At 44.5% G+C, this 27,345-nt stretch overlaps 1 protein-coding gene across 12 annotated transcripts in view; it reads right to left on the reverse strand.

The window, feature by feature from the left end:
- Nucleotides 1–27,345, reverse strand: part of LOC106591349 (tensin) — a 193,409-nt gene that overhangs the window by 20,223 nt on the left and 145,841 nt on the right. For 11 of the 12 annotated variants that reach the window (XM_045697912.1, XM_045697916.1, XM_045697914.1 and 8 more), the window contains 8 exons: nt 22,318–22,401; nt 20,286–20,398; nt 20,066–20,126; nt 18,697–18,772; nt 14,500–14,629; nt 14,266–14,337; nt 13,910–14,026; nt 10,213–10,296 (listed from right to left, as the gene is read on the reverse strand). In XM_045697912.1, coding sequence (XP_045553868.1) covers nt 10,213–10,296; nt 13,910–14,026; nt 14,266–14,337; nt 14,500–14,629; nt 18,697–18,772; nt 20,066–20,126; nt 20,286–20,398; nt 22,318–22,401 — 737 coding nt within the window. The remainder of the gene's footprint in view (nt 1–10,212; nt 10,297–13,909; nt 14,027–14,265; nt 14,338–14,499; nt 14,630–18,696; nt 18,773–20,065; nt 20,127–20,285; nt 20,399–22,317; nt 22,402–27,345) is intronic. The other variant, XM_045697910.1, reaches the window with a different exon arrangement.

Genomic DNA, 27,345 nt, shown 5'->3' on the forward strand with positions numbered 1-27,345 from the left:
TCTGTCTGTCTGTCTGTCTGTCTGTCTGTCTGTCTGTCTGTCTGTCTGTCTGTCTGTCTGTCTGTCTGTCTGTCTGTCTGTCTGTCTGTCTGTCTGTCTGTCTGTCTGTCTGTCTGTCTGTCTGTCCCTCTGGGTTCACTGTTGTCCTGATAAGAAGTGTGGGAAAATACTATAGCCCACTTAAAGACAAATCCCCTGCTGGGTGGCTACTGATTGTGCTAAGCTAGCTAGCAGCACCATGGCAGCCCCTCCATGGTGTGACTGGATGAAGACAAGACCAACAGTGTTGTGGATCTGGTAAGGAGTTAACCTAATATCCCCTCAGATGATCAAGTGGAACAAAGAACTCTGGCTAAAAAAGATATATAGATACGGACACTGAGAAAGAAAGACCCACATTAGAGTGTGAGAACATACACTCTCACACACACCACCTAAACATGTTCCTCATAAAAGTTCCTATTCCTCTGAGTGTGTGAGAGGAATGTGGTGTAGAAGTCTTCCTTGGGGTGTGCTCTGGGTCTGACTGTATGGGATACACGTTAATCTCATAAATTCCCAACCCACAACCCCACAGCTCACTATACGCATAAAGAAACACACACGAAAGCCCCTCTCTCCTCACACAGACTCTCACACACACACACAGCACTATTTAAGGGAAATAGTTGACCTGTGTCGCGGGTCTTTCGGGTCTTACTTGATGAGGGGGAGAGGAAACGGGACAACACGGGGTTAGCGGGGGCAAACAGGAACAAACCGGGGCCTGTAAAACCAGGAAGGAAGGCATGCTGCTAGAGAGAGGGGCATGATGGGATGAAAACAGCAGGTCCCGGAGGCTAGTTAAATTCATAAACAAACAATACTAAAACCGCAGTCAGTCACACATCTAAAACAGCCACAGAGAGGGAGGGAGGGAGGGAGGGAGGGAGGGAGGGAGGGAGGGAGGGAGGGAGGGAGGGAGGGAAAGAGAAACCCACAGAGAGAGAGAGAGAGAGAGAGAGAGAGAGAGAGAGAGAGAGAGAGAGAGAGAGAGAGAGAGAAGGAGAAACCCACACAGAGAGAGCTCTACAAAGAGAGAGAGGAGGACAGAAATAGATGAAAAGTGAAAGAATAATGAGAAAAATCTGCAGCCGGCCTAGAAGCACAGTACAAAACTAAGGGTCTGTCTGTAGTTGCCCCCTGCACACTGTCTCTCCCATAAACAGTTCAAATTAGTATTTGGTGACAATAAGCTGATCCTGGATCTGTGCCTATTGGGCAACGTTGGGGGCGGGCCAGGTGTGAATCGCCCTGACCAGCAACAGCCCCTAGCTGTCATCTCAGCCACACACCACACAGACAACACGTCCCCGTTAGATGATGTCATGGCCTAACTCTGCCAGAGCCAGACAGCCTAAAGGGCGTCTCTCTACGGGACATGACACCCACCTCAGCAGGGACGGGCTTTGATATCGCTGTGCCAACCAGCAGCCTGCATTCCAGAGCCGAGTAGACGGGTGGTATCATGAAGATGGTTGAATGACATACACTAGGGCTAGTCTGTCTGTCTGTCTGTCTGTCTGTCTGTCTGTCTGTCTGTCTGTCTGTCTGTCTGTCTGTCTGTCTGTCTGTCTGTCTGTCTGTCTGTCTGTCTGTCTGTCTGTCTGTCTGTCTGTCTGTCTGTCTGTCTGTCTGTCTGTCTGTCTGTCTGTCTGTCTGTCTGTCTGTCTGTCTGTCTGTCTGTCTGTCTGTCTGTCTGTCTGTCTGTCTGTCAGCCCTTCTGTATTTGGTAGTAATATCATGGAAGTCATATCAGTAACTGAACTAAAGATTACATGTCATGATGTCTGCCTATCTCTCTGTCTGGGAGTTGATGATTGTCTGCAAGGATCACTGGAAGATCCAGACTCTGGTATACCCCTAAAATAAAAACCTATACGCCATCACTGTAAATGGTATAGAGAGTCAGAGAGAGACTGTGAGAGCTGAGGTAGCAAGGAGTCAGAGCGAGACAGTGAGAGCCGATGTAGGAGGGAGACAGTGAAAGACAGGATAGTTGAGGTATGGAGGGACAATCATAGTTGAAGTAGGGGCAGGGACGATGACACTGAGGGACAGAGAGATAACTGAGTCAGATATGAGGTAGCTGAGGTATGGGGGGACAGTGAGAGACAGGAGATAACTAAGGCAGATATGAGGTACAGTGAGGGAAAAAAGTATTTCATCCCCTGCTGATTTTGTACGTTTGCCCACTGACAAAGAAATTATCCGTCTATAATTTTAATGGTAGGTTTATTTGAACAGTGAGAGACAGAATAAAAACAAACAAATACAGAAAAACGCATTTCAAAAATGTTATAAATTGATTTGCATTTCAATGAGGGAAATAAGTATTTGACCCCCTCTCAATCAGAAAGATTTCTGGCTCCCAGGTGTCTTTTATACAGGTAACGAGCTGAGATTAGGAGCACACTCTTAAAGGGAGTGCTCCTAATCTCAGTTTGTTACCTGTATAAAAGACACCTGTCCACAGAAGCAATCAATCAATCAGATTCCAAACTCTCCACCATGGCCAAGACCAAAGAGCTCTCCAAGGATGTCAGGGACAAGATTGTAGACCTACACAAGGCTGGAATGGGCTACAAGACCATCGCCAAGCAGCTTGGTGAGAAGGTGACAGCATTTGGTACGATTCTTCGCAAATGGAAGAAACACAAAAGAACTATCAATCTCCCTCGGCCTGGGGCTCCATGCAAGATCTCACCTCGTGGAGTTGCAATGATCATGAGAACGGTGAGAAATCAGCCCAGAACTACACGGGGGGATCTTGTCAATGATCTCAAGGCAGCTGGGACCATAATCACCAAGAAAACAATTGGTAACACACTACGCCGTGAAGGACTGAAATCCTGCAGCGCCCGCAAGGTCCCCCTGCTCCAGAAAGCACATATACATGCCCGTCTGAGTTTGCCAATGAACATCTGAATGATTCAGAGGACAACTGGGTGAAAGTGATTTGGTCAGATGAGACCAAAATGGAGCTCTTTGGCATCAACTCAACTCACCGTGTTTGGAGGAGGAGGAATGCTGCCTATGACCCCAAGAACACCATCCCCACCGTCAAACATGGAGGTGGAAACATTATGCTTTGGGGGTGTTTTTCTGCTAAGGGGACAGGACAACTTCACCGCATCAAAGGGACGATGGATGGGGCCATGTACCGTCAAATCTTGGGTGAGAACCTCCTTCCCTCAGCCAGGGCATTGAAAATGGGTCGTGGATGGGTAATCCAGCATGACAATGACCCAAAACACACAGCCAAGGCAACAAAGGAGTGGTTCAAGAAGAAGCACATTAAGGTCCTGGAATGGCCTAGCCAGTCTCCAGACCTTAATCCCATAGAAAATCTGTGGAGGGAGCTGAAGGTTCGAGTTGCCAAACGTCAGCCTCGAAACCTTAATGACTTGGAGAAGATCTGCAAAGAGGAGTGGGACAAAATCCCTCCTGAGATGTGTGCAAACCTGGTGGCCAACCTCAAGAAACGTCTGACCTCTGTGATTGCCAACAAGGGTTTTGCCACCAAGTACTAAGTCATGTTTTGCAGAGGGGTCAAATACTTATTTCCCTCATTAAAATGCAAATCAATTTATAACATTTTTGACATGCGTTTTTCAGGATTTTTTTGTTGTTATTCTGTCTCTCACTGTTCAAATAAACCTACCATTAAAATTATAGACTGATCATTTCTTTGTCAGTGGGCAAACGTACAAAATCAGCAGGGTAAGTCGCTCTGGATAAGAGCGTCTGCTAAATGACGTAAATGTAAATGTAAATGGGATCAAATACTTTTTTCCCTCACTGTAGGTGAGGTATGGGGGGACATTGAGGGACAGAGATATCTGAGTCAGATATGAGGTAGCTGAGGTATCTAGGGGGCTCTGAGGGGCTTAGGGGTGGGCTGTAAACCTGCTGCTATGTCTCATGGTGCTGTCACTGCCAGCTCTAACTACACTAGTCCTTCTGTCACTCCTATGAGGGGTACTAGGCCCCTTATTAAACCAGAACAAACTCTCCACTATATCCAAGGCAGTAACTGTTTCCACACTGCCATAGAAACACTACAGTGACTATACAACATGACGTATTGTGCAAAGCCAGTCAAAGTCCCTCATTCAGCGTCTCAACTCATAACTCACAAGTTAAATTGGTCTTAAAAGAAGTTAGAGCAGGCAGCTTAATAGTTGTGGTGTGCCATAATTGCGGCACATTTATAAAATGTTCCACACGCAAATTACTCACTCAATGATTCAAATGGTACTGTAAACAACCATGTTGACATAGAAACAAAATAAAGGACATACAGAGAGAGCCTTGCATCTGCTGCAACCAAGAAAACAGTCAAAAATCCTGCTCCGACAGACCCTCTCATTCAATCATCCAAAGTCAAAAATAAGTTTGAGAATTTACTACCAACTTACAGTATACTATAACCCAAGCAAACATTAAACTCAGACTTCCATAACTAGAAACAATAGGTTATGTAAAACATAGGTATTCCCAACCACTACACTACCACAACACGATAAAGAACAATTCAACTGAATTGAACACAACTTCGTTAAAAACCACAACAGAAACATATGACACCAACCAATTATCTCATTAGCCCTATCAACACCTGTGCCCTCACAGTCAACCCTTAGGCCTGACTACTGTACTCACCAGCTGCTGTAATACCTCTCAGCCTATATCCTTCCCTTCATTTTGTCCTCTCTTTCACTCTCTGCTTCCCTCGTTCTCTCGTTCCAACTCTGGTGACAGTTAGCTAACAAAAAGGGCTTTAGTCCTGGCCAGGCTGTTCCACTCACTGCGTCCCCGTGTCCCCCACTCTCTCTCGTTCTTTCGCTCCCTCTCTCTCTCTCGTTCTCTCGCTCCCTCTCTCTCGTTTTCTCGCTCTCCCTCTATCTCTGTTGCCACCCAGCTATTCGAGACATGCCCGGGGCCGTGCCACAGCCAAATACAGTCTGCTGCTGTCACCGGCCACAGTGAACACACACACACACACACACACACACACACACACACACACACACACACACACACACACACACACACACACACACACACACACACACACACAGCAACACACATCCACGCAGTTTTACTATCGCTCTGTTCTTTTTCAAAAAACAAATATAATGATTTTCATGGTTACTTTCATGTGTGTAAATATTGTGAACTGAAGGAGGTGAAATTCACAGAGTTTGCATGACCTGGGGACTTGTGTTGTGTTAGCTTCCAGAGCTTTGGCTCAACAGGCTAACGCGGTCTTGAGAGTCTAGGTTTAGATAACAGTCTAGGTTTAGATATCCTATCCCTACAATAACATAAATCTGTTTTACCAAGGGTATACAGTGGCCCAGAAAAGTCACAACACCCTTCAACCAGATTTGCAAGTGGTGTTGTAGTGGTGTTTTCTGTCTGGTCACTGAGTGAGTGGGCAGGAGTAGACAACGGACAGAGAGTTGGCCTCTTAAGGCTATAACCCAAGAGGTGAATTGAGCAAGGGTTCTGTTTGTGGTGAACATGTTACTTAGTAACAATCTCAGTTGAACGATTTGAATGAACATTCCAAAATGTTACAGTGATGGTAAAACATCAAACAGACAATTTTGGTAATGACTACTGTGGCATTGTAGTGCCAATTATCAAACTGCAAAAGACTTTGCTATTGAAATCAAATGTTATTGGTCGCATACAGATATTTAGCAGATGTTATTGCGGGTGTAGTGAAATGTTTGTGTTCCTAGCTCCAACAGTGCAGTAATATCTAACAATACACACAAATCAAAAAAGTAAAAGAATGGAATTAAGAAATATCAAAATATTAGGACGAGCAATGTCGGAGTCTGGAGTATAAATATATATACAGCTCATTCGGAAAGTATTCAGGCCCCTACACTTTTTCCACATTTTGTTACGTTAGAGCCTTATTCTAAAATGTATTAAATAGTTTCTTTCCCTCATCAATCTACACAGAATACCGCATAATGACAAAGAAAAAACAGGTTTTAAGAAGTATTTGCAAATGTATTAAGAAAACAAAACTGAAATATCACATTTACATAAGTATTTTGACAGTCCTTTGTTGAAGCACCTTTGGCTGCGATTACAGCCTCGACTCTACTTGGGTATGATGCTACAAGCTTGGCACACTTGTATTTGGGGAGCTTCTCCCATTCTTTTCTGCAGATCTCCTCAAGCTCTGTCAGGTTGGATGGGGAGTGTCGCTGCACAGCTATTTTCAGGTCTCTCCAGAGATTTTTTGATCCGGTTCAAGTCCAGGCTCTGGCTGGTCCACTCAAGGACATTCAGAGACTTGTCCTGAAGCCACTCTTGCATTGTCTTGGCTGTGTGTTTAGGGTCGCTGTCCTGTTGGAAGGTAAACCATCGCCCCAGTCTGAGGTCCTGAACGCTCTGGAGCAGGTTTTCATCAAGGATCTCTCTGTACTTTGCTCTGTTCATCTTTCCCTCGATCCTGGCTAGTCTCTCAGTCCCTGCCGCTGAAAAACATCCCCATAGCATGATGCTGCCACCATCATGCTTCACCGTAGGGATGGTGCCAGGTTTCCTCCAGACGTGAAGCTTGGCATTCAGGCCAAAGAGTTCAATCTTGGTTTCATCAGACCAGAGAATCTTGTTTCTCATGGTCTGGGAGTCTTTATGTACCTTTTGGCAAACTCCAAGTGGTCTGTCATGTGCTTTTTACTGAGGAGTGGCTTCCGTCTGGCCACTCTACCATAAAGGCCCGATTGGTGGAGTGCTGCAGAGATGGTTGTCCTTCTGGAAGGCTCTCCCATCTCCACAGAGGAACTCTGAAGCTCTGTCAGGGTGACCATCGGGTTCTTGGTCACCTCCCTGACCAAGGCCCTTCTCCCCGATTGCTCAGTTTGTTGCCAGCTCTATGAAGAGTCTTGGTGGTTCCAAACTTCTTCCATTTAAGAATGTTGGAGGCCACTGTGTTCTTGGGGACCTTCAATGCAGAAATGTTTTGGTACCCTTCCCCAGATCTGTGCCTCGACACAATCCTGTCTCTGAGCTCTATGGACAATTCCTTCGACCTCATGGCTTGGTTTTTGCTCTGACATGCACTGTCAACTGTGGGACCTTATATAGACAGGTGTGTGCCTTTCCAAATCATATCCAATCAATTGAATTTAGCACAGGTGGACTCCAATCAAGTTGTAGAAACATCTCAAGGATGATCAATAGGTAAAGGATGCACCTAAGCTCAATTTCGAGTCTCATAGCAAAGGGTCTGAATACTTATGTAAATAAGGTATTTATGTTTTAAAATGTTATACATTTGCAAAAATGTTTTAAAACCTGTTTTCTCTTTGTTATTATGGGGTATTATGTGTAGATTGCTAAGGAATTGTATTTATTTAATACATTTTAGAATAAGGCTGTAACATAACAAAATGTGGAAAAAGTCGAGGGGTCTGAATACTTTCTAAAGGCACTGTATGTAATAGAAAGGCCACTTGATTACTTGTAGTGGTAGTTTAGGCCTGAAACAGTTACACTTACGTTTGCCTAACACTACCTTCTCAGACTGTTAGTTAACATTACAAGGTATTTCCCTTGTTGGATGCACCCCAGGTCAACAGCTGAGTACAGGGCAATTAGTGAAGTCCTATTAGTGAAATCCTATTAGTGAAGGACTATTAGTGAAGAACTATTAGTGAAGTCCTATTAGTGAAGTACTATTAGTGAAGACCTATTAGTGAAGTCCTATTAGTTAAGGGCTATTGGTGAAGTCCTATTAGTGAAGAACTATTAGTGAAGTCCTATTAGTGAAGACCTATTAGTGAAGAACTATTAGTGAAACACACACACACACACACATGCTTGCATGAACGCAGGCAAACACACTCATTTCTACACATTCTTTCAAAGTGGATGCACACATATGCAAATAGCTCACAACTAGTAACTATCCGACAATGCTCTTCACACATCTCAGCAGCACCCAGGCTAAAAGTGGACACAAACTCTCTGAACACCTTCATATTTGCAGATACATCATCAAAACTTAGTGATGTATTATTCTACCAATAACATTGTTATTCATACAGACCTTTTAAACAGGCTTATCTTTCATATACTCCTTTCATCTGATTTCTACAAAGGTCATTGAAATATGTAAACAAAGACCTTACCAGGAGCTAGTCGTTACTCTGACACATACAGTTGAAGTCGGAAGTCTACATACACCTTAGCCAAATACATTTAAACTCAGTTTTTCACAATTCCTGACATTTAATCCTAGTAACAATTCCCTGTCTTAGGTCAGTTAGGATCACCACTTTATTTTAAGAATGTGAAATGTCAGAATAATAGTAGAGACAATGATTTATTTCAGCTTTTATTTCTTTCATCACCTTCCCAGTGGGTCAGAAGTTTACATACACTCAATTAGTATTTGGTAGCATTGCCTTCAAATTGTTTAACTTGGGTCAAACGTTTTGGGTAGCCTTCCACAAGCTTCCTACAATAAGTTGGGTGAATTTTGGCCCATTCCTCCTGACAGAGCTGATGTAACGGGGTCAGGTTTGTAGGCCTCCTTGCTCGCACACACTTTTTCAGTTATGCCCACACATTCTCTATGGAATTGAGGTCAGGGGTTTGTGATGGCCACTCCAATACCTTGACTTTATTGTCCTTAAGCCATTTTGCCACAACTTTGGAAGTATGCTTGGGGTCATTGTCCATTTGGAAGACCCATTTGCGACCAAGCTTTAACTTCCTGACTGATGTCTTGAGATGTTGCTTCAATATATCAACATAATTTTCCTCCCTCATGAAGCCATCTATTTTGTGAAGAGCACCAGTCCCTCCTGCAGCAAAGCACTTCCACAACAATGATGCTGCCACCCCCGTGCTTCATGGTTGGGATGGTGTTCTTCGGCTTGCAAGCCTCCCCCTTTTCCCTCCAAACATAACGATGGTCATTATGGCCAAACAGTTCTATTTTTGTTTCATCAGACAAGAGGACTTTTCTCCAAAAAGTACGATCTTTGTCCCCATGTGCAGTTGCAAACCGTAGTCTGGCTTTTTTATGGCGGTTTTGGAGCAGTGGCTTCTTCCTTGCTGAGAGGTCTTTCAGGTTATGTCGATTTACTGTGGATATAGATACTTTTGTACCTGTTTCCTCCAGCATCTTCACAAGGTCCTTTGCTGTTGTTCTGGGATTGATTTGGACTTTTTGCACCAACGTGCTTTCATCTCTAAGAGACAGAACGCGTCTCCTTTCTGAGCGGTATGACAGCTGCGTGGTACCATGGTGTTTATACTTGCGTACTATTGTTTGTACAGATGAACGTGGTATCTTCAGGCATTTGGAAATCCCAATGAAGAACCAGACTTGTGGAGGTCTACAATTCTTTTTCCGAGGTCCTGGCTGATTTCTTTTGATTTTCCCATGATGTCAAGCAAAGAGGCACTGAGTTTGAAGGTAAGCCTTCAAATACATCCACAGGTACACCTCCAATTGACTCAAATGATGTCAATTAGTCTATCAGAAGCTTCTAAAGCCATGACATCATTTTCTGGAATTTTCCAAGCTGTTTAAAGGCACAGTCAACTTTGTGTATGTAAACTTCTGAACCACTGGAATTGTGATACAGTGAATTTTAAGTGAAATAATCTGTCTGTAAACAATTGTTGTAAAAATTACTTGTGTCATGCACAAAGTAGATGTCCTAACCGACTTGCCAAAACTTAAGTTTGTTAACAAGAAAATTGTGGAGTGGTTTAAAAACTAGTTTTAATGACTCCAACCTAAGTGTATGTAAACTTCCGACTTCAACTGTATATACATCAACGCTCCAGGGTGGAACAGCCATTTAGGACTAGGACTAGCTACCACACGGACAAATAACACTGCCCTAATGCTTTTAATGACGTGACGAGTGACCAGTCCACTGGAGTACACAGCGTCACGACAGTTATGGGAAAACACTCCATTTGTCCAGAACCTAATGAAAGCTAGGCTACACAGCGTAGCTTGTCCGTCTGCGTGTTAGCCATAGGTCTAGAGCCTTAAAACTGGTCCCTCATCGACATTCACCTGACCTGTCGACCGCAACACTGTGATCAAAAGAGGAGGAAGAAAGAGAGGGAGGGAAAGAGAGAGGGAGGGGAGAGGGCGGTGTTTTCAGAACAGACCCCTTGGTGAAGAAACGTTGAGGTGGGCCAACAAGCAGCTAGCGACCGGTCTTGAACCCTCACTCCAGAACCCAAGCTGAAGCCCTTGAGAGAGGGAGGGAAAGAAAAGGGGGGAAAGAGAGGGGGGAAAGAGAGGAAGGGAAAGAGAGAGAGGAAGGGTATTTTCAGAGTAGACCCCTTGGCGGAGAAACATTGAGGTGGGTAGCAAAGCAGCTAGCAAACGAACGAACCCTAGCTCAAAACCCAAGCCCAGCCTTGGAACACAGACATCTTCCTTCAACCTATAAAACCACTTGAGCTTTCACAGAGGTTCACTTTCAGCCGAAGACAAATTGAATGGTGGGCACACAATGTTCTAGCACCATGTACTGAATCCACATTTTTCATATCCAATCCAACTGCTAAGGAAGCAAAGCCTGCAATTAGCTAAGCGAGGGGACTGGCAGAATGCTTTCTGCTGAGCCAACCAGAACCAAACATCTAGTCCATTCAATTAGGATCAAACTGCCAACACCAGCATTTCCCAATGACCTTCTTTACATAGCAATTACCACAAGAGCTCTCCAGAGAGTTTAATATGATAGAATACAGTGGTTTCTATTCAAGCCATAGGGCATGTTGGAGCGTATTACCGCTGCACCAAAATGGCTGCCGGGGTCCTAGCTTGACATGATGGCTATTTGTCACGGCCTGTGCTCTGGTGCAACTGCCTCCTCTCTCTCTCCATGTGAGGCATATGGGTGACATAAGATAGGGTACCCACTGCCCTCACTGTATTCATTGTCTTATCCCATCCACAATACTAATCAATAGGGACCATGATGAATGATGACACCCCCAGAGAGGGCTATGGAATGGGGCTGTGGGACTGCAGAAGCAGAGGGAGGAGGTGGAGGAGGAAGGGGACTAGAGGTGAGAGGAGGTGGGCAGGAGTTTGGTGTAGGGTCCCGTCATCTCCTGACTCCCAGCCCTAGCCCCTTGCACACCCACACTGTGAGCTGGGTGGGGGGTGTTGCTGGGAGGGGGGAGTGCAGGGGTTCGGGTTACCAGCAGAGCGACTGACTACCACCTATTTCTGCAGCAGCTATTTAAAGGAGTAATTGACAGGTGTGTGTGGGGGGGGGTCGTGGTGCTTTATGGCATGGGGTCTGCTCCTGCAGCTAAGATGGGCGGGAGAGGAAAGGGGGGAGATGGGGGAAAGGATGGGAACAAGAGGAGGCAAGAAGGGTAGAGCAAGGTAGTCACTAGATTGGGCATGCTTAAACAAAAGTGGATAGCAATATGTGAAAGAATCAAAATGTCCGAACGGCTGAGGAAGATGTATGCTCTTACTTTTAGATGTGGAGAGAGGTGGCGCAGTGGAATGCCAGTGGAAGTACCAGTGGAATGCCAGTGGAAGTACCAGTGGAATGCCAGTGGAAGTACCAGTGAAAGTACCAGTGGAAGTACCAGTGGAAGTACCAGTGGAATGCCAGTGGAAGTACCAGTGGAAGTACCAGTGGAATGCCAGTGGAAGTACCAGTGGAAGTACCAGTGGAATGCCAGTGGAAGTACCAGTGGAATGCCAGTGGAAGTACCAGTGGAATGCCAGTGGAAGTGCCAGTGGAAGTACCAGTGGAAGTACCAGTGGCTAATATAGTCTTTGAGTCAGTCTCAAAGACTCTATTAGCCACTGGAGATATGTGACAACAACTGTTCCAGCACACCTAGTTTGACTGTGCTGTGTGTGTGTGTGTGTGTGTGTGTGTGTGCAGTGGTGTAAATTATTTAAGTAACAATACTTTAAACTACTACTTTAGTATTTTTAGGGGGTATATGTACTTTACTATTTAACTTTAACTTTTAATTCACTATATTCATAATGAAAATAATATACTTTTACAATTTTCTCTGACACCCAAAAGTACTCGTTATATTTTGAATGCTTAGCAGGACAGGAAAATGGTCCAAATCACAGATTTCTCAAGAGAACATCCCTGGTCATCCCTACTGCCTCTGATCTGGCGGACTCTCTAAATACAAATGGTTAGTTTGCAAAGGATGTCTGAGTGTTGGTGTGACCCTGGCTATCCGTCAATTAAAAAAGAAAATAGAAAATGGTTCCGTCTGGTTTGCTAAATATAAGGAATTTGAAATGATTTTGATACTTAAGTATATTTAAAACCAAATACTTAAGACTTATACTGAAGTAGTATTTTACTAGGTGGCTTTCACTTTTCCATTAAGCACGGGAGGTTGGTGTCACCTTAACCTTAATATCGAGGCAGGCTCTGGCTGAAACACTTTATCGCGTTTGGCAAGTGGCCGATCAGAGTACTGTGGGCTTAGGCGCGTGCCCGAGTCGACCGAATGCTTTATTTTCTTTCCTCTGTTTACCTAAACGCAGATTCCCGGTCAGAATATTATCGCTTTTTTATGAGAAAAATGGCATAAAAATTGATTTTAAACAGCGGTTGACATGCTTCGAAGTACGGTAATGGAATATTTAGACATTTTTTGTCACGAATTGCGCCATGCTCGTCACCCTTATTTACCCTTTCGGATAGTGTCTTGAACGCACGAACAAAACGCCGCTGTTTGGATATAACTATGGATTATTTTGAACCAAACCAACATTTGTTATTGAAGTAGAAGTCCTGGGAGTGCATTCTGACGAAGACAGCAAAGGTAATAACATTTTTCTTATAGTAAAGCTGACTTTGGTGAGTGCTAAACTTGCTGGGTGTCTAAATAGCTAGCCCTGTGATGCCGGGCTATCTACTGAGAATATTGCAAAATGTGCTTTCACCGAAAAGCTATTTGAAAATCGGACATATCGAGTGCATAGAGGAGTTCTGTATCTATAATTCTTAAAATAATTGTTGTGCTTTTTGTGAACGTTTATCGTGAGTAATTTAGTAAATTCACCGGCAGTGTTCGGTGGGAATGCTAGTCACATGCTAGTCACATGCTAATGTAAAAAGCTGGTTTTTGATATAAATATGAACTTGATTGAACAAAACATGCATGTATTGTATAACATAATGTCCTAGGGTTGTCATCTGATGAAGATCATCAAAGGTTAGTGCTGCATTTAGCTGTGGTTTGGGTTTATGTGACATTATATGCTAGCTTGAAAAATGGGTGTCTGATTATTTCTGGCTGGGTACTCTGCTGACATAATCTAATGTTTTGCTTTCGTTGTAAAGCCTTTTTGAAATCGGACAGTGTGGTTATATTAACGAGAGTCTTGTCTTTAAAATGGTGTAAAATAGTCATATGTTTGAAAAATTGAAGTTTTTGCATTTCTGAGGTTTTTGAATAACGCGCCACGGGATTACACTGGCTGTTACGTAGGTGGGACGATTTGGTGCCACCTAGCCTAGAGAGGTTAATTGGGGAGGTCGGGCTCGTGGTAATGGCTGGAGCGGCATTAGTGGAATGGTATCAAATACATCAAACACTTGGTTTGTAGGTGTTTGATGCCGTTCCATTTGCTTTGTTATGGCTATTATTATGAGCCGTCCTCCCCTCAGCAGCCGCCACTGCTATTAAGGTATCATTTACTCAAGTATGACAACGGTGTACTTTTTCCACCACTTTGTGTGCATGTGTGTGTGTGTGTGTGTGTGTGTGTGTGTGTGTGTGTGTGTGTGTGTGTGTGTGTGTGTGTGTGTGTGTGTGTGTGTGTGTGTGTGTGTGTGGTCTTGGTGCTCACCATCTCCTGTATCCTCGCAGCCCCTGTTGAAGTTCTCGTAGGAGTCCCAGCGGATGAGGGGGTCTTGGGTATTGTAGTCCACCGACACTTGTGGGCCATTCTCAAGGTGGCCCATTCCTGAGAGACACAAAGCCAGCTGGGTAATGCAGTCTTTAACCCATTAATGTCCATAACAGAAATACAATATAACATGTACTATCTGTCTAGCCACATGCAGTTAACTATGCTGACAACACACAATCAATTTACACCAATCCATGCTGTGCTGCATTACCTTATGGTACTAACTCTAGTTTGTGTATAAATTGCTACATGTAGCATGCATTGAAGCATGCAACTTTAAATACACTGATTACCTGTACCTTTGATTTTCTCAGGTCCAAAGGAGAAGACAAATTCCACTTTCCCATATTCTGGAAATCTCTCATCTGTGTAGTGACACACATTAAATGACAGTCAATTTCACATTTTTACAGAGGTCAGGTAAATACAGTACACACACGAACATGTGTACGCACTCCTACAAAGACACACACACACAGTCGCCCACGCACACATGCACACACACAGTCACCCACGCACACACACACCTTTAAAAGTCTGATCCAGTTCATTCTTCCCGAAGACTACTCCCAGGTCGTGGATGGCACAGGTGTGGAACTGCACTCTGAATACCACATCCCTAATGGGGCTCCGGAAACGCTTGTGGTAACACTTCAACTGTAGGAGGAGGAGGAGGAGGAGGAGAAGGAGGAGGAGGAGGAGGAGGAGGAGAGAGTAAGCATATAACCGGACATAAAGACAAGGACTTTTTCTACAGTCAAACCAGACGAAGGAAGCAGTCCAGATTGCCAAACTCATGGTCTATATCTCCAGGCCTAAACCCTGCTGGTCCTAGAGATCTGATCATGGTTTCCCACCAGAACAGAACATGGTCAGTACAATGCAGGCATGTTCTGATGGGGAGGCACATCTGGTGTGGTGTAATGTGGTGTGGTCTGGTGTGGTCTGGTGTGGTCTGGTGTGGTCTGGTCTGGTGTGGTCTGGTCTGGTGTGGTCTGGTCTGGCGTGGTCTGGTCTGGTCTGGTGTGGTCTGGTCTGGTGTGGTCTGGTGTGGTCTGGTCTGGTCTGGCGTGGTCTGGTCTGGTGTGGTCTGGTCTGGTGTGGTCTGGTCTGGTGTGGTCTGGTCTGGTGTGGTCTGGTGTGGTGTGGTCTGGTCTGGCATGGTCTGGTCTGGTGTGGTCTGGTCTGGTGTGGTCTGGTGTGGTGTGGTCTGGTCTGGCATGGTCTGGTGTGGCGTGGTCTGGTCTGGCGTGGTCTGGTGTGGTCTGGTCTGGTGTGGTCTGGTGTGGTCTGGTGTGGTCTGGTCTGGCGTGGTCTGGTGTGGTGTGGTGTGGTCTGGTGTGGTGTGGTCTGGTGTGGTCTGGTCTGGCATGGTCTGGTGTGGTCTGGTCTGGTGTGGTCTGGTGTGGTCTGGTCTGGCGTGGTGTGGTCTGGTCTGGTGTGGTGTGGTGTGGTCTGGTGTGGTCTGGTCTGGTGTGGTCTGGTCTGGCGTGGTCTGGTGTGGTCTGGTGTGGTCTGGTCTGGTGTGGTCTCGTCTGGCATGGTCTGGTGTGGTCTGGCGTGGTTTGATGTGGTGTGGTGTGGTCTGGTGTGGTGTGGTCTGGTGTGGTGTGGTGTGGTCTGGTCTGGTGTGGTCTGGTCTGGTGTGGTCTGGTGTGGTCTGGTCTGGTGTGGTCTGGTGTGGTCTGGTGTGGTCTGGTGTGGTCTGGTGTAGTGGAACAAGGACACATTCTTCCCTAATAGAACTCTAGTGAACAGGAGGGGCAAGATAACATTACAGAGAGAGAGAGAGAGAGAGAGAGAGAGAGACAAAGAGAAACAAAGAGAGACAAAGAAAGAAAGAGGGAGAGAATTTCCTGGAACAAAGGTTTCACTGAAATAGTGAAGGTGTAAACTTGGCAGTAGAAAACCTAAACAGTATATTTGACCTCTCAGCTTCCCTATCAAATCAAAAAATGTCAAGCAGACAACCAAAGAAAATGAACAACAATGACAAATGATTTGATGAAGAATGCAAAAATCTAAGAAAGAAATTGAGAAACCTATCCAACCAAAAACATAGAGACCCAGAAAACCTGAGCCTACGCCTTCACTATGGTGAATCACTAAAACAATACAGAAATACACTACAGAAAAAGCAGGAAAGGCATGTCAGAAATCAGCTCAATGTAATTGAAGAATCCATAGAATCGAACCACTTCTGGGAAAATTGGAAAACTCTAAACAAACAACACGAAGAGTTATCTATCCAAAACAGAGATATATGGATAAACCACTTCGCCAATATTTTTGGCTCTATAACAAAGAGCAAACAGCAAAAGGATGTACACTACCGTTCAAAAGTTTGGGGTCACTTAGAAATGTCCTTGTTTTTGAAAGAAAAGCACATTTTCTGTCCATTAAAATAACATCACATTTATCAGAAATTGTTAATGTTGTAAATGAATATTGTAGCTGCAAACGGCAGAATTTTTATGGAATATCTACATAGGTGTACAGAGGCCCATTATCAGCAACCATCACTCCTGTGTTCCAATGGCACGTTGTGTTAGCTAATCCAAGTTTATAATTTTAAAAGTCTAATTGATCATTAGAAAACCCTTTTGCAATTATGTTAGCACAGCTGAAAACTGTTGTTCTGATTAAAGAAGCAATAAAACTGGCCTTCTTTAGACTAGTTGAGTATCTGGAGCATCAGCATTTGTGGGTTCAATTACAGGCTCAAAATGGCCAGAAACAAAGAACTTTCTTCTGAAACTCGTCAGTCAATTCTTGTTCTGAGAAATGAAGGCTATCCCAAGCGAGAAATTGCCAAGAAACTGAAGATCTCGTACAAAGATGTGTACTATTTCCTTCACAGAACAGCACAAACGGGCTCTAACCAGAATAGAGGGAGTGGGAGGCCCCGGTGCACAACTGAGCAAGCGGAAAAGTACATTAGAGTGTCTAGTTTGATAAACAGACGCCTCACAAGTCCTCAACTGGCAGCTTCATTAAATAGTACCCGCAAAACACCAGTTTCAACGTCAACTGTGAAGAGGCAACTCCAGGATGCTGGCCTTCTAAGCATATTCTCGGAGAACAACGTAAAACACCAAATAATGCATGCACAGCAGAATCTTTGTATTTATTTAACTAGGCTACTCAGTTAAGAACAAATTCTTATTTACAATGACGGCCTACACCGGCCAAACCCGGACGAGGCTGGACCAATTGTGCTGCGCCCTATGGGACTCCCAATCACGGCCAGTTGTGATAAAGTACAGTCTGGGTGTCTGTAGTGACGCATCAAGCACTGAGATGCAGTGCCTTAGACCGCTGCACCACCCGGGAGCCCAATTAGGCAGATACCTTCTAATTATCAAAATCCAGAAAAGAGCTGTTAAATTCTACAACCACCTAAAAGGAAGCGATTCCCAAACCTTCCATAACAAAGCCATCACCTACAGAGAACTGAACCTGGAGAAGAGCCCCGTAAGCAAGCTGGTCCTGGGGCTCTGTTCACAAACACAAACAGACGCCACAGAGCCCCAGGACAGCAACACAATTAGACCAAACCAAATCATGAGAAAACAAAACGATAATTACTTGACACATTGGAAGAATATACAAAATAACTGAGAAAACTAGAATGCTATTTGGCCCTAAAGAGAGAGTACACAGTGGCAGAATACCTGACCACTGTGACTGACCCAAAATTAAGGAAATCTTTGAGTATGTACAGACTGAGCATAGCCTTGCTATTGAGAAAGGATGCCGAAGGCAGACCTGGCTCTCAAGAGAAGACAGGCTATGTGCACACTGCCCACAAAATGGGGTGGAAACTGAGCTGCACTTCCTAACCTCCTGCCAAATGTATGACCATATTAGAGATACATATTTCCCTCAGATTACACAGATCCACAAAGAATTCGAAAACAAATGCAATCTTGATAAACTCCCATTTCTATTGGGTGAAATACCACAGTGTGCCATCACAGCAGGAAGATTTGTGACCTGTTACCACAAGAAAAGGGCAACCAGTGAAGAACAAACACCATTGTAAATACAACCCATATTTATGTTTATTTATTTTCCCTTTTGTACTTTAATTATTGGCACATCATTACAACACTGTATATAGACATAATATGACATTTGAAATGTCTTTATTCTTTTGGAACTTTTGTGAGTGTAATGTTTACTGTACATTTTTTATTGTTTATTTCACTTTTGTTTATTATCTATTTCACTTGCTTTGGAAATGTAAACATATGTTTCCCATGTCAATAAAGCCTCTTAAATCGAATTGAATTGAGAGAGAGACAGAGAGAGAGAATGAGAGAGACAGAGAGAGGGAATGAGAGAGAGACAGAGAGGGAGAGAGAGAGATAATGAGAGAGAGAGATAGAGAGATAGAGAGAGAAAGAGAGAGAGAGAGAGAGAGAGAGAGAGAGAGAGAGAGAGAGAGAGAGAGAGAGAGAGAGAGAGAGAGTATGAGAGAGAGAGAGAGAGAGAGAGAGAGAGGGAGAGAGAGAGAGAAATAGAGAGTATGAGAGAGACACACAGAGAGAGAAAAATGGATCCTGTGGTCGAGGAATGTATTGTGGTGGAATATGAAAAAGTCAACCTTCAACAGTATATGAACCTACTGTAAGGCCACTAAGGCTCTAAGGCCAACACAACACAGTATACAGTACAACCACAAAACCCATACATTTGATGACAAAAGATGTGCTTCTTACCAAAATGTCTCCCTTTAGGAGCAGGCCAGGTTCAATGGTGATGCAGATACTGGTGTGACTGTCCCCTTGGACGTTACTGTGGAATTCATTCAGATGAAAACCATTATAAACACTTTAAAACAGTTTTGGTGTTTTTCTTATAGTGGTTCAGGTATGACTGAAGTAAAAAGCGCTTGTCCCAAATCAGTTATCAAAAGTGAGATTGTAAATGGATGAGGGGGTGTGTGTGGGGGGGGGGGGGTCATTTCCGTGTGGTGTTGTTTTGGTCGTGAGGACCCTGGATGGAGAAGGTGGGTCAGTGAGGTGGGAGTTACGGTATCACTCCTGTACACATAGAACCCTAGAGCTGTGTCACTGACAATCTATCTGCCTGCCTGCCCCACCGGCACACACTGACACACATACAGACTCTCTCTCTATCTCTATCTATCTATTCCCCCCCCCCCTCTACTCCCCTCCCCCCTCTCTCTCTCTCTCTCTCTCTCTCTCTCTCTATCCCCCCCTGTCTGTATCTCTCTCCCCCTTTCTATCTCTCTCTCTCTATCTATTCCCCCCCTCTATTCCCCCTCTCTCTCTCTCTCTCTATCCCCCCTCTCTGTATCTCTCTCCCCCCTGCTATCTCTCTCTCTCTATCTATTCCCCCCCTCTATTCCCCCCTCTCTCTCTCTATCTATCTATTCCCCCCCTCTATTTCCCCCTCTCTCTCTCTCTCTCTCTCTCTCTCTATCCCCCCTCTCTGTATCTCTCCCCCCCTTTCTATCTCTCTTTCGCTCTCTATCTCTCTTTCGCTCTCTCTGTTCCTCTCTCTCTATCCCCCCCTCTTTCTCTGTTCCTCTCTCTCTATTTCTCCCCCCTCTCTCTCTCTCTCTCTCTCTATCCCCCCTCTCTGTATCTCTCTCCCCCCTTTCTATCTCTCTCTCTCTATCTATTCCCCCCTCTATTTCCCCTCTCTCTCTCTCTCTCTATCCCCCCCTGTCTGTATCTCTCTCCCCCCTTTCTATCTCTCTTTCACTCTCTCTGTTCCTCTCTCTCTATCCCCCCTCTCTCTCTGTTCCTCTCTCTCTATTTCTCCCCCCCTCTCTCTCTTTCTCTCTGTCCCTCTCTCTCTATTTCTCCCTCCCTCTCTCTCTGTCTCTCTCTCTCTCACACACACACACACACACACACGCACACACACACACACACACAAACAGAGGGAGATTACTAAAGGCTAATCTCTTAACAAGGGGTGACAGTCTTGAAAGTACTGTGGACTGAGAGGGAGAGAAAGAAAGAGGGATAGAGTGACAGAATCTGAGAGGAGAGAAAACAAGCTCTCTGAAAGACAAATCAACCCACAATGCAACAGATAAAAACTAAAGAAACATACTATATTCCTGACGTGTAGACTGGCTGCATCGCCTGGTAAATCTTCAGGAAAGGACGACAGCCTGCGAGGGAAAAAAAGAAAAGAAGAAAAAGTATTCCAAAATGAAACAATTATTTATTCTCATTGAATGAAAAAAATGGAAGAAAAAATGAAGTTGAAAAAAAATGAATCATGAATCATTTCTAATAATGAAATAAAGGCTATCCTGCTGCAGACTCACCTCCTTTGGACTCGAAGTTGGGGATGCCGTGCATGATGACGTGGTGCAGAAACAGAGGCTTGTTGTTAATCTTGATGTGGCCAGAGAGCAGACCACTGAAGTAACGTACATACCTACACACATCCACACAACACAGTCACAGCGTGAAACAGAGGGACAACCCTTCAATGTCATGCACCATGAGTCTGGCAAGCAAGACTAGCAAACACGCCACATCTATTATCAAAGAGGCTTCGCACACTATGGAGACGTCAGAGTGAATTGGAGAGTACGAGCGCCAGGCCGCTCTGCCTGCCAGGCAGGGGAATGTTGTGTTGTGTTGGTGAGCTCTGCCTGCCAGGCAGGGGTATGTTGTGTTGTGTTGGTGAGCTCTGCCTGCCAGGCAGGGGTATGTAGTGTTGTGTTGGTGAGCTCTGCCTGCCAGGCAGGAGTATGTAGTGTTGTGTTGTGTTGGTGAGCTCTGCCTGCCAGGCAGGGGTATGTAGTGTTGTGTTATGTTGGTGAGCTCTGCCTGCCAGGCAGGGGAATGTTGTGTTGTGTTGGTGAGCTCTGCCTGCCAGGCAGGGGAATGTTGTGTTGTGTTGGTGAGCTCTGCCTGCCAGGCAGGGGTATGTAGTGTTGTGTTGGTGAGCTCTGCCTGCCAGGCAGGGGTATGTAGTGTTGTGTTGGTGAGCTCTGCCTGCCAGGCAGGGGAATGTAGTGTTGTGTTGGTGGGCTCTGCCTGCCAGGCGGGGGTATTTAGTGTTGTGTTGGTGAGCTCTGCCTGCCAGGCAGGGGTATGTAGTGTTGTGTTGGTGAGCTCTGCCTGCCAGGCAGCCTGTTAATGATACTAACGATGATTATGCAGAGTGTGACCTCTGTTCCAGAGGTCGGCCCATCTCCCCACCACCCCTGTGCTCCCCCCGCGCTCCGCTGGCAGCCGCCAGATGGTTCGGTCTCCCAAATGAAATTAGGTCGGAGCAGGAAGCAATCACAGACCAGCTGGGTTGTGTAAGGAGCTCCCTGTGTAACAGCGGGGTCACGCCGGAAAACACGGCCACACAGATTCTGACATATTACAGTTACTACTGTACAGATATATATATAATGTTGGGCTGCCACAGAGATCAAGTCTGGATAACCATCCGCCATTTTGGCTCAGAACATTCCACTCAAGGATCTAACCTAGATTCTAATCTAGAGTGGAATTTCCTCACAAGAATGTTGATGATGATTTGATAGTGATACCTCTCAGAACAGAAGTGAGTGTTTCTCTATGTGGTGCGTTTCTACGGCAGTGCAGACCATAATAAGTTCAGACTGCGGGGAACTGGCTGAGGGATAATTATATCTGAGTAAGGAAACAGCAGCTGGTCAGAGGCCAGGCCTAGTGCTGCTACTGCTGTTGTTGCCTGCTGGATACACCTGGGGTTCCCTTATGTGCCACAAACTATGGATCCCAGATCAGTTTGTATTTACTCAGTAATGACCTATGGCTAGGACTGGGTTAGTGAGATCTGACCCTAAATCAGTTCTAAGCACCACTAAGGGTTCCCTTACAAAGCCACCTATTCAGCATGCCAGATCACTGAGGAGGTGTCAGAATGAACTTTGAAAACCATGTGACCTTTCAGCTCTCAGTGGAATCCTGGAGAATACAAAAAGCTGCTGGGCTTTCCAAAAAACATTATTCCTCCTCAATTATGTCAATTAGGCTTCATTGGGAGGATTAATGGAACAAAAACACAGAGGTATTTCCTGTTTGGGACGCACTGGGAGATAGGGACTGAGGAGAGGAGAGGACGATAGCCTTTGAAACAGTGAGAGTTGCACCATGTCATCCATTGACTGGATTCCACTCTGAGAAGTCACGCCCATCTCTTTACCCTTCTTGACTTCTTCAATGAACAGAATGAAGGATACACATTCTAAGAATGGAATCCAGCTGGATGCTCTCACCAAGGGATCAAACTCATCCAGCCCATAGGAAGTTGTAGGGTGCAAAAACAGGAAAGTGCAAAAACAGGAAGTGAGGTAGTAAGTGGTAACTGACCTTTTCTGGGACGGTTGACCCACAGGAAGCGCTTTGTCTTCGTAGAAGCGCCTCATGGCAAACCTGTCCAGTGCCTGGTCAGCACTGAAGACCACAGGAGAGACAAAGGTCATGATCGGCTTTTCTTCACTGAACACATACAATATACTATACAATAAGTTTGTCCTGAAATGACCCTGAAAAGTGTCCTTACGTTGTCTTCTCCCTTAAAAAACATCCTTAATCGACCGTGTCCCTTAAGAAGTGTCCTTAATCTACAGCTTTTCATCTTTTGCCATCCCCACAATGCTACAGTATCCCAGTATTATTATCTGATCAATGTACAGATGTAGGATCTTAATTTGATCACCCTGTTGCAGGAAAACTTTCCTGAAATGCAGGAAATGTTTAACTTATAGTGTATTTGAGGTTAAAAAGTATTCTGAAGTTCAAAAATGTCCATGAATTATAATCCACATAATAATTCACATTTCCTGTTGCTGCAGGATTATTTTCCTACCGTAGCAAACTGTCTCAAATTAAGATCCTACATCTGTAACATGTAACGTTTGTTCATGAGTGTACTGTTTACTCTTCTAGAATGCCACTGACTCTCAAGCATTAAGCAAGATAGAACTGTCTCGAGTATCAAAGAAACAAGTGTGATTTGACCTTTGTTATTCCTTAGTGAAAGTGTAAGATTGTAAACCCATCCCCCACCCTGAAACATCTGGAGTCTTTACAGGGTATGACATATGTAAATGTTCCTCTTTATTGACCAAAAATACACCAGAGCCTGAACAGAACGTCTTTGCATAACAACCACATCAGTGTTTCATTTGAGGCCTGATCCCGATTCCCTTTAGCCTATCTATCTATTACAGATCTACGTGCTTGTCCTGACATCACCCCATGTTTTTGTCTATGACTTGACTGACATCTCAAGGGGTGAAGCCATAGAAATCAGGGTTGGGGTGAATTCTAATGGAAGTCGGTCAATTCAGGAAGTGATTTGAATTTAAAATCCCCAAATGGAAAAAGCTTTAGACATATATAGCTTCTCCTTTTAGCTTATTGAGAAGTCAATTAAAATAGATGCCCTTTTTGAATTACTGAATTAAAATGTCAGTTTACTTCCTGAATTGACTGCCTTCAATTCAAATGGACCACAACACTGATAGAAATCTAAAATTAAAGTATAGAATGGACAAATGTCTGTTTTTATTCATCTGGAAATATCTGGGAACTTTAAAGATGTATAGAACTTCAAACATGGTGGTGATATTGAATGAATACATTGTTCCATGTTGACTAATAACAAACAGGGTACATGAAGTCAGTTTGTCTGCAGACAGAAGTCTCTGGTACCTGGCTGATATGTTGACTAATAACAAACAGGGTACATGAGGTCAGTTTGTCTGCAGTCAGAAGTCTCTGGTACCTGGCTGATATGTTGACTAATAACAAACAGGGTACATGAGGTCAGTTTGTCTGCAGACAGAAGTCTCTGGTACCTGGCTGATATGTTGACTAATAACAAACAGGGTACATGAGGTCAGTTTGTCTGCAGTCAGAAGTCTCTGGTACCTGGCTGATATGTTGACTAATAACAAACAGGGTACATGAGGTCAGTTTGTCTGCAGACAGAAGTCTCTGGTACCTGGCTGATATGTTGACTAATAACAAACAGGGTACATGAGGTCAGTTTGTCTGCAGACAGAAGTCTCTGGTACCTGGCTGATATGTTGACTAATAACAAACAGGGTACATGAGGTCAGTTTGTCTGCAGTCAGAAGTCTCTGGTACCTGGCTGATATGTTGACTAATAACAAACAGGGTACATGAGGTCAGTTTGTCTGCAGACAGAAGTCTCTGGTACCTGGCTGATATGTTGACTAATAACAAACAGGGTACATGAGGTCAGTTTGTCTGCAGACAGAAGTCTCTGGTACCTGGCTGATATGTTGACTAATAACAAACAGGGTACATGAGGTCAGTTTGTCTGCAGACAGAAGTCTCTGGTACCTGGCTGATATGTTGACTAATAACAAACAGGGTACATGAGGTCAGTTTGTCTGCAGTCAGAAGTCTCTGGTACCTGGCTGATATGTTGACTAATAACAAACAGGGTACATGAGGTCAGTTTGTCTGCAGACAGAAGTCTCTGGTACCTGGCCGATATGTTGACTAATAACAAACTGTGTACATGAGGTCAGTTTGTCTGCAGTCAGAAGTCTCTGGTACCTGGCCGATATGTTGACTAATAACAAACAGGGTACATGAGGTCAGTTTGTCTGCAGTCAGAAGTCTCTGGTACCTGGCTGATATGTTGACTAATAACAAACAGGGTACATGAGGTCAGTTTGTCTGCAGTCAGAAGTCTCTGGTACCTGGCTGATATGTTGACTAATAACAAACAGGGTACATGAGGTCAGTTTGTCTGCAGACAGAAGTCTCTGGTACCTGGCTGATATGTTGACTAATAACAAACAGGGTACATGAGGTCAGTTTGTCTGCAGTCAGAAGTCTCTGGTACCTGGCTGATATGTTGACTAATAACAAACAGGGTACATGAGGTCAGTTTGTCTGCAGTCAGAAGTCTCTGGTACCTGGCTGATATGTTGACTAATAACAAACAGGGTACATGAGGTCAGTTTGTCTGCAGTCAGAAGTCTCTGGTACCTGGCTGATATGTTGACTAATAACAAACAGGGTACATGAGGTCAGTTTGTCTGCAGACAGAAGTCTCTGGTACCTGGCTGATATGTTGACTAATAACAAACAGGGTACATGAGGTCAGTTTGTCTGCAGACAGTAGTCTCTGGTACCTGGCTGATATGTTGACTAATAACAAACAGGGTACATGAGGTCAGTTTGTCTGCAGACAGAAGTCTCTGGTACCTGGCTGATATGTTGACTAATAACAAACAGGGTACATGAGGTCAGTTTGTCTGCAGTCAGAAGTCTCTGGTACCTGGCTGATATGTTGACTAATAACAAACAGGGTACATGAGGTCAGTTTGTCTGCAGACAGAAGTCTCTGGTACCTGGCTGATATGTTGACTAATAACAAACAGGGTACATGAGGTCAGTTTGTCTGCAGACAGAAGTCTCTGGTACCTGGCTGATATGTTGACTAATAACAAACAGGGTACATGAGGTCAGTTTGTCTGCAGTCAGAAGTCTCTGGTACCTGGCTGATATGTTGACTAATAACAAACAGGGTACATGAGGTCAGTTTGTCTGCAGACAGAAGTCTCTGGTACCTGGCTGATATGTTGACTAATAACAAACAGGGTACATGAGGTCAGTTTGTCTGCAGACAGAAGTCTCTGGTACCTGGCTGATATGTTGACTAATAACAAACAGGGTACATGAGGTCAGTTTGTCTGCAGACAGAAGTCTCTGGTACCTGGCTGATATGTTGACTAATAACAAACAGGGTACATGAGGTCAGTTTGTCTGCAGTCAGAAGTCTCTGGTACCTGGCTGATATGTTGACTAATAACAAACAGGGTACATGAGGTCAGTTTGTCTGCAGACAGAAGTCTCTGGTACCTGGCCGATATGTTGACTAATAACAAACAGGGTACATGAGGTCAGTTTGTCTGCAGTCAGAAGTCTCTGGTACCTGGCCGATATGTTGACTAATAACAAACAGGGTACATGAGGTCAGTTTGTCTGCAGTCAGAAGTCTCTGGTACCTGGCCGATATGTTGACTAATAACAAACAGGGTACATGAGGTCAGTTTGTCTGCAGTCAGAAGTCTCTGGTACCTGGCCGATATGTTGACTAATAACAAACAGGGTACATGAGGTCAGTTTGTCTGCAGACAGAAGTCTCTGGTACCTGGCTGATATGTTGACTAATAACAAACAGGGTACATGAGGTCAGTTTGTCTGCAGTCAGAAGTCTCTGGTACCTGGCTGATATGTTGACTAATAACAAACAGGGTACATGAGGTCAGTTTGTCTGCAGTCAGAAGTCTCTGGTACCTGGCTGATATGTTGACTAATAACAAACAGGGTACATGAGGTCAGTTTGTCTGCAGTCAGAAGTCTCTGGTACCTGGCTGATATGTTGACTAATAACAAACAGGGTACATGAGGTCAGTTTGTCTGCAGACAGAAGTCTCTGGTACCTGGCCGATATGTTGACTAATAACAAACAGGGTACATGAGGTCAGTTTGTCTGCAGTCAGAAGTCTCTGGTACCTGGCCGATATGTTGACTAATAACAAACAGGGTACATGAGGTCAGTTTGTCTGCAGTCAGAAGTCTCTGGTACCTGGCCGATATGTTGACTAATAACAAACAGGGTACATGAGGTCAGTTTGTCTGCAGTCAGAAGTCTCTGGTACCTGGCCGATATGTTGACTAATAACAAACAGGGTACATGAGGTCAGTTTGTCTGCAGACAGAAGTCTCTGGTACCTGGCTGATATGTTGACTAATAACAAACAGGGTACATGAGGTCAGTTTGTCTGCAGTCAGAAGTCTCTGGTACCTGGCTGATATGTTGACTAATAACAAACAGGGTACATGAGGTCAGTTTGTCTGCAGTCAGAAGTCTCTGGTACCTGGCTGATATGTTGACTAATAACAAACAGGGTACATGAGGTCAGTTTGTCTGCAGTCAGAAGTCTCTGGTACCTGGCTGATATGTTGACTAATAACAAACAGGGTACATGAAGTCAGTTTGTCTGCAGTCAGAAGTCTCTGGTACCTGGCTGATATGTTGACTAATAACAAACAGGGTACATGAGGTCAGTTTGTCTGCAGACAGAAGTCTCTGGTACCTGGCTAATATGTTGACTAATAACAAACAGGGTACATGAGGTCAGTTTGTCTGCAGACAGAAGTCTCTGGTACCTGGCTGATATGTTGACTAATAACAAACAGGGTACATGAGGTCAGTTTGTCTGCAGACAGAAGTCTCTGGTACCTGGCCGATATGTTGACTAATAACAAACAGGGTAGATGAGGTCAGTTTGTCTGCAGTCAGAAGTCTCTGGTACCTGGCTGATATGTTGACTAATAACAAACAGG

Source organism: Salmo salar, chromosome ssa16 (genome assembly GCF_905237065.1).
Source record: "Salmo salar chromosome ssa16, Ssal_v3.1, whole genome shotgun sequence".
Taxonomy (NCBI): domain Eukaryota; kingdom Metazoa; phylum Chordata; class Actinopteri; order Salmoniformes; family Salmonidae; genus Salmo; species Salmo salar.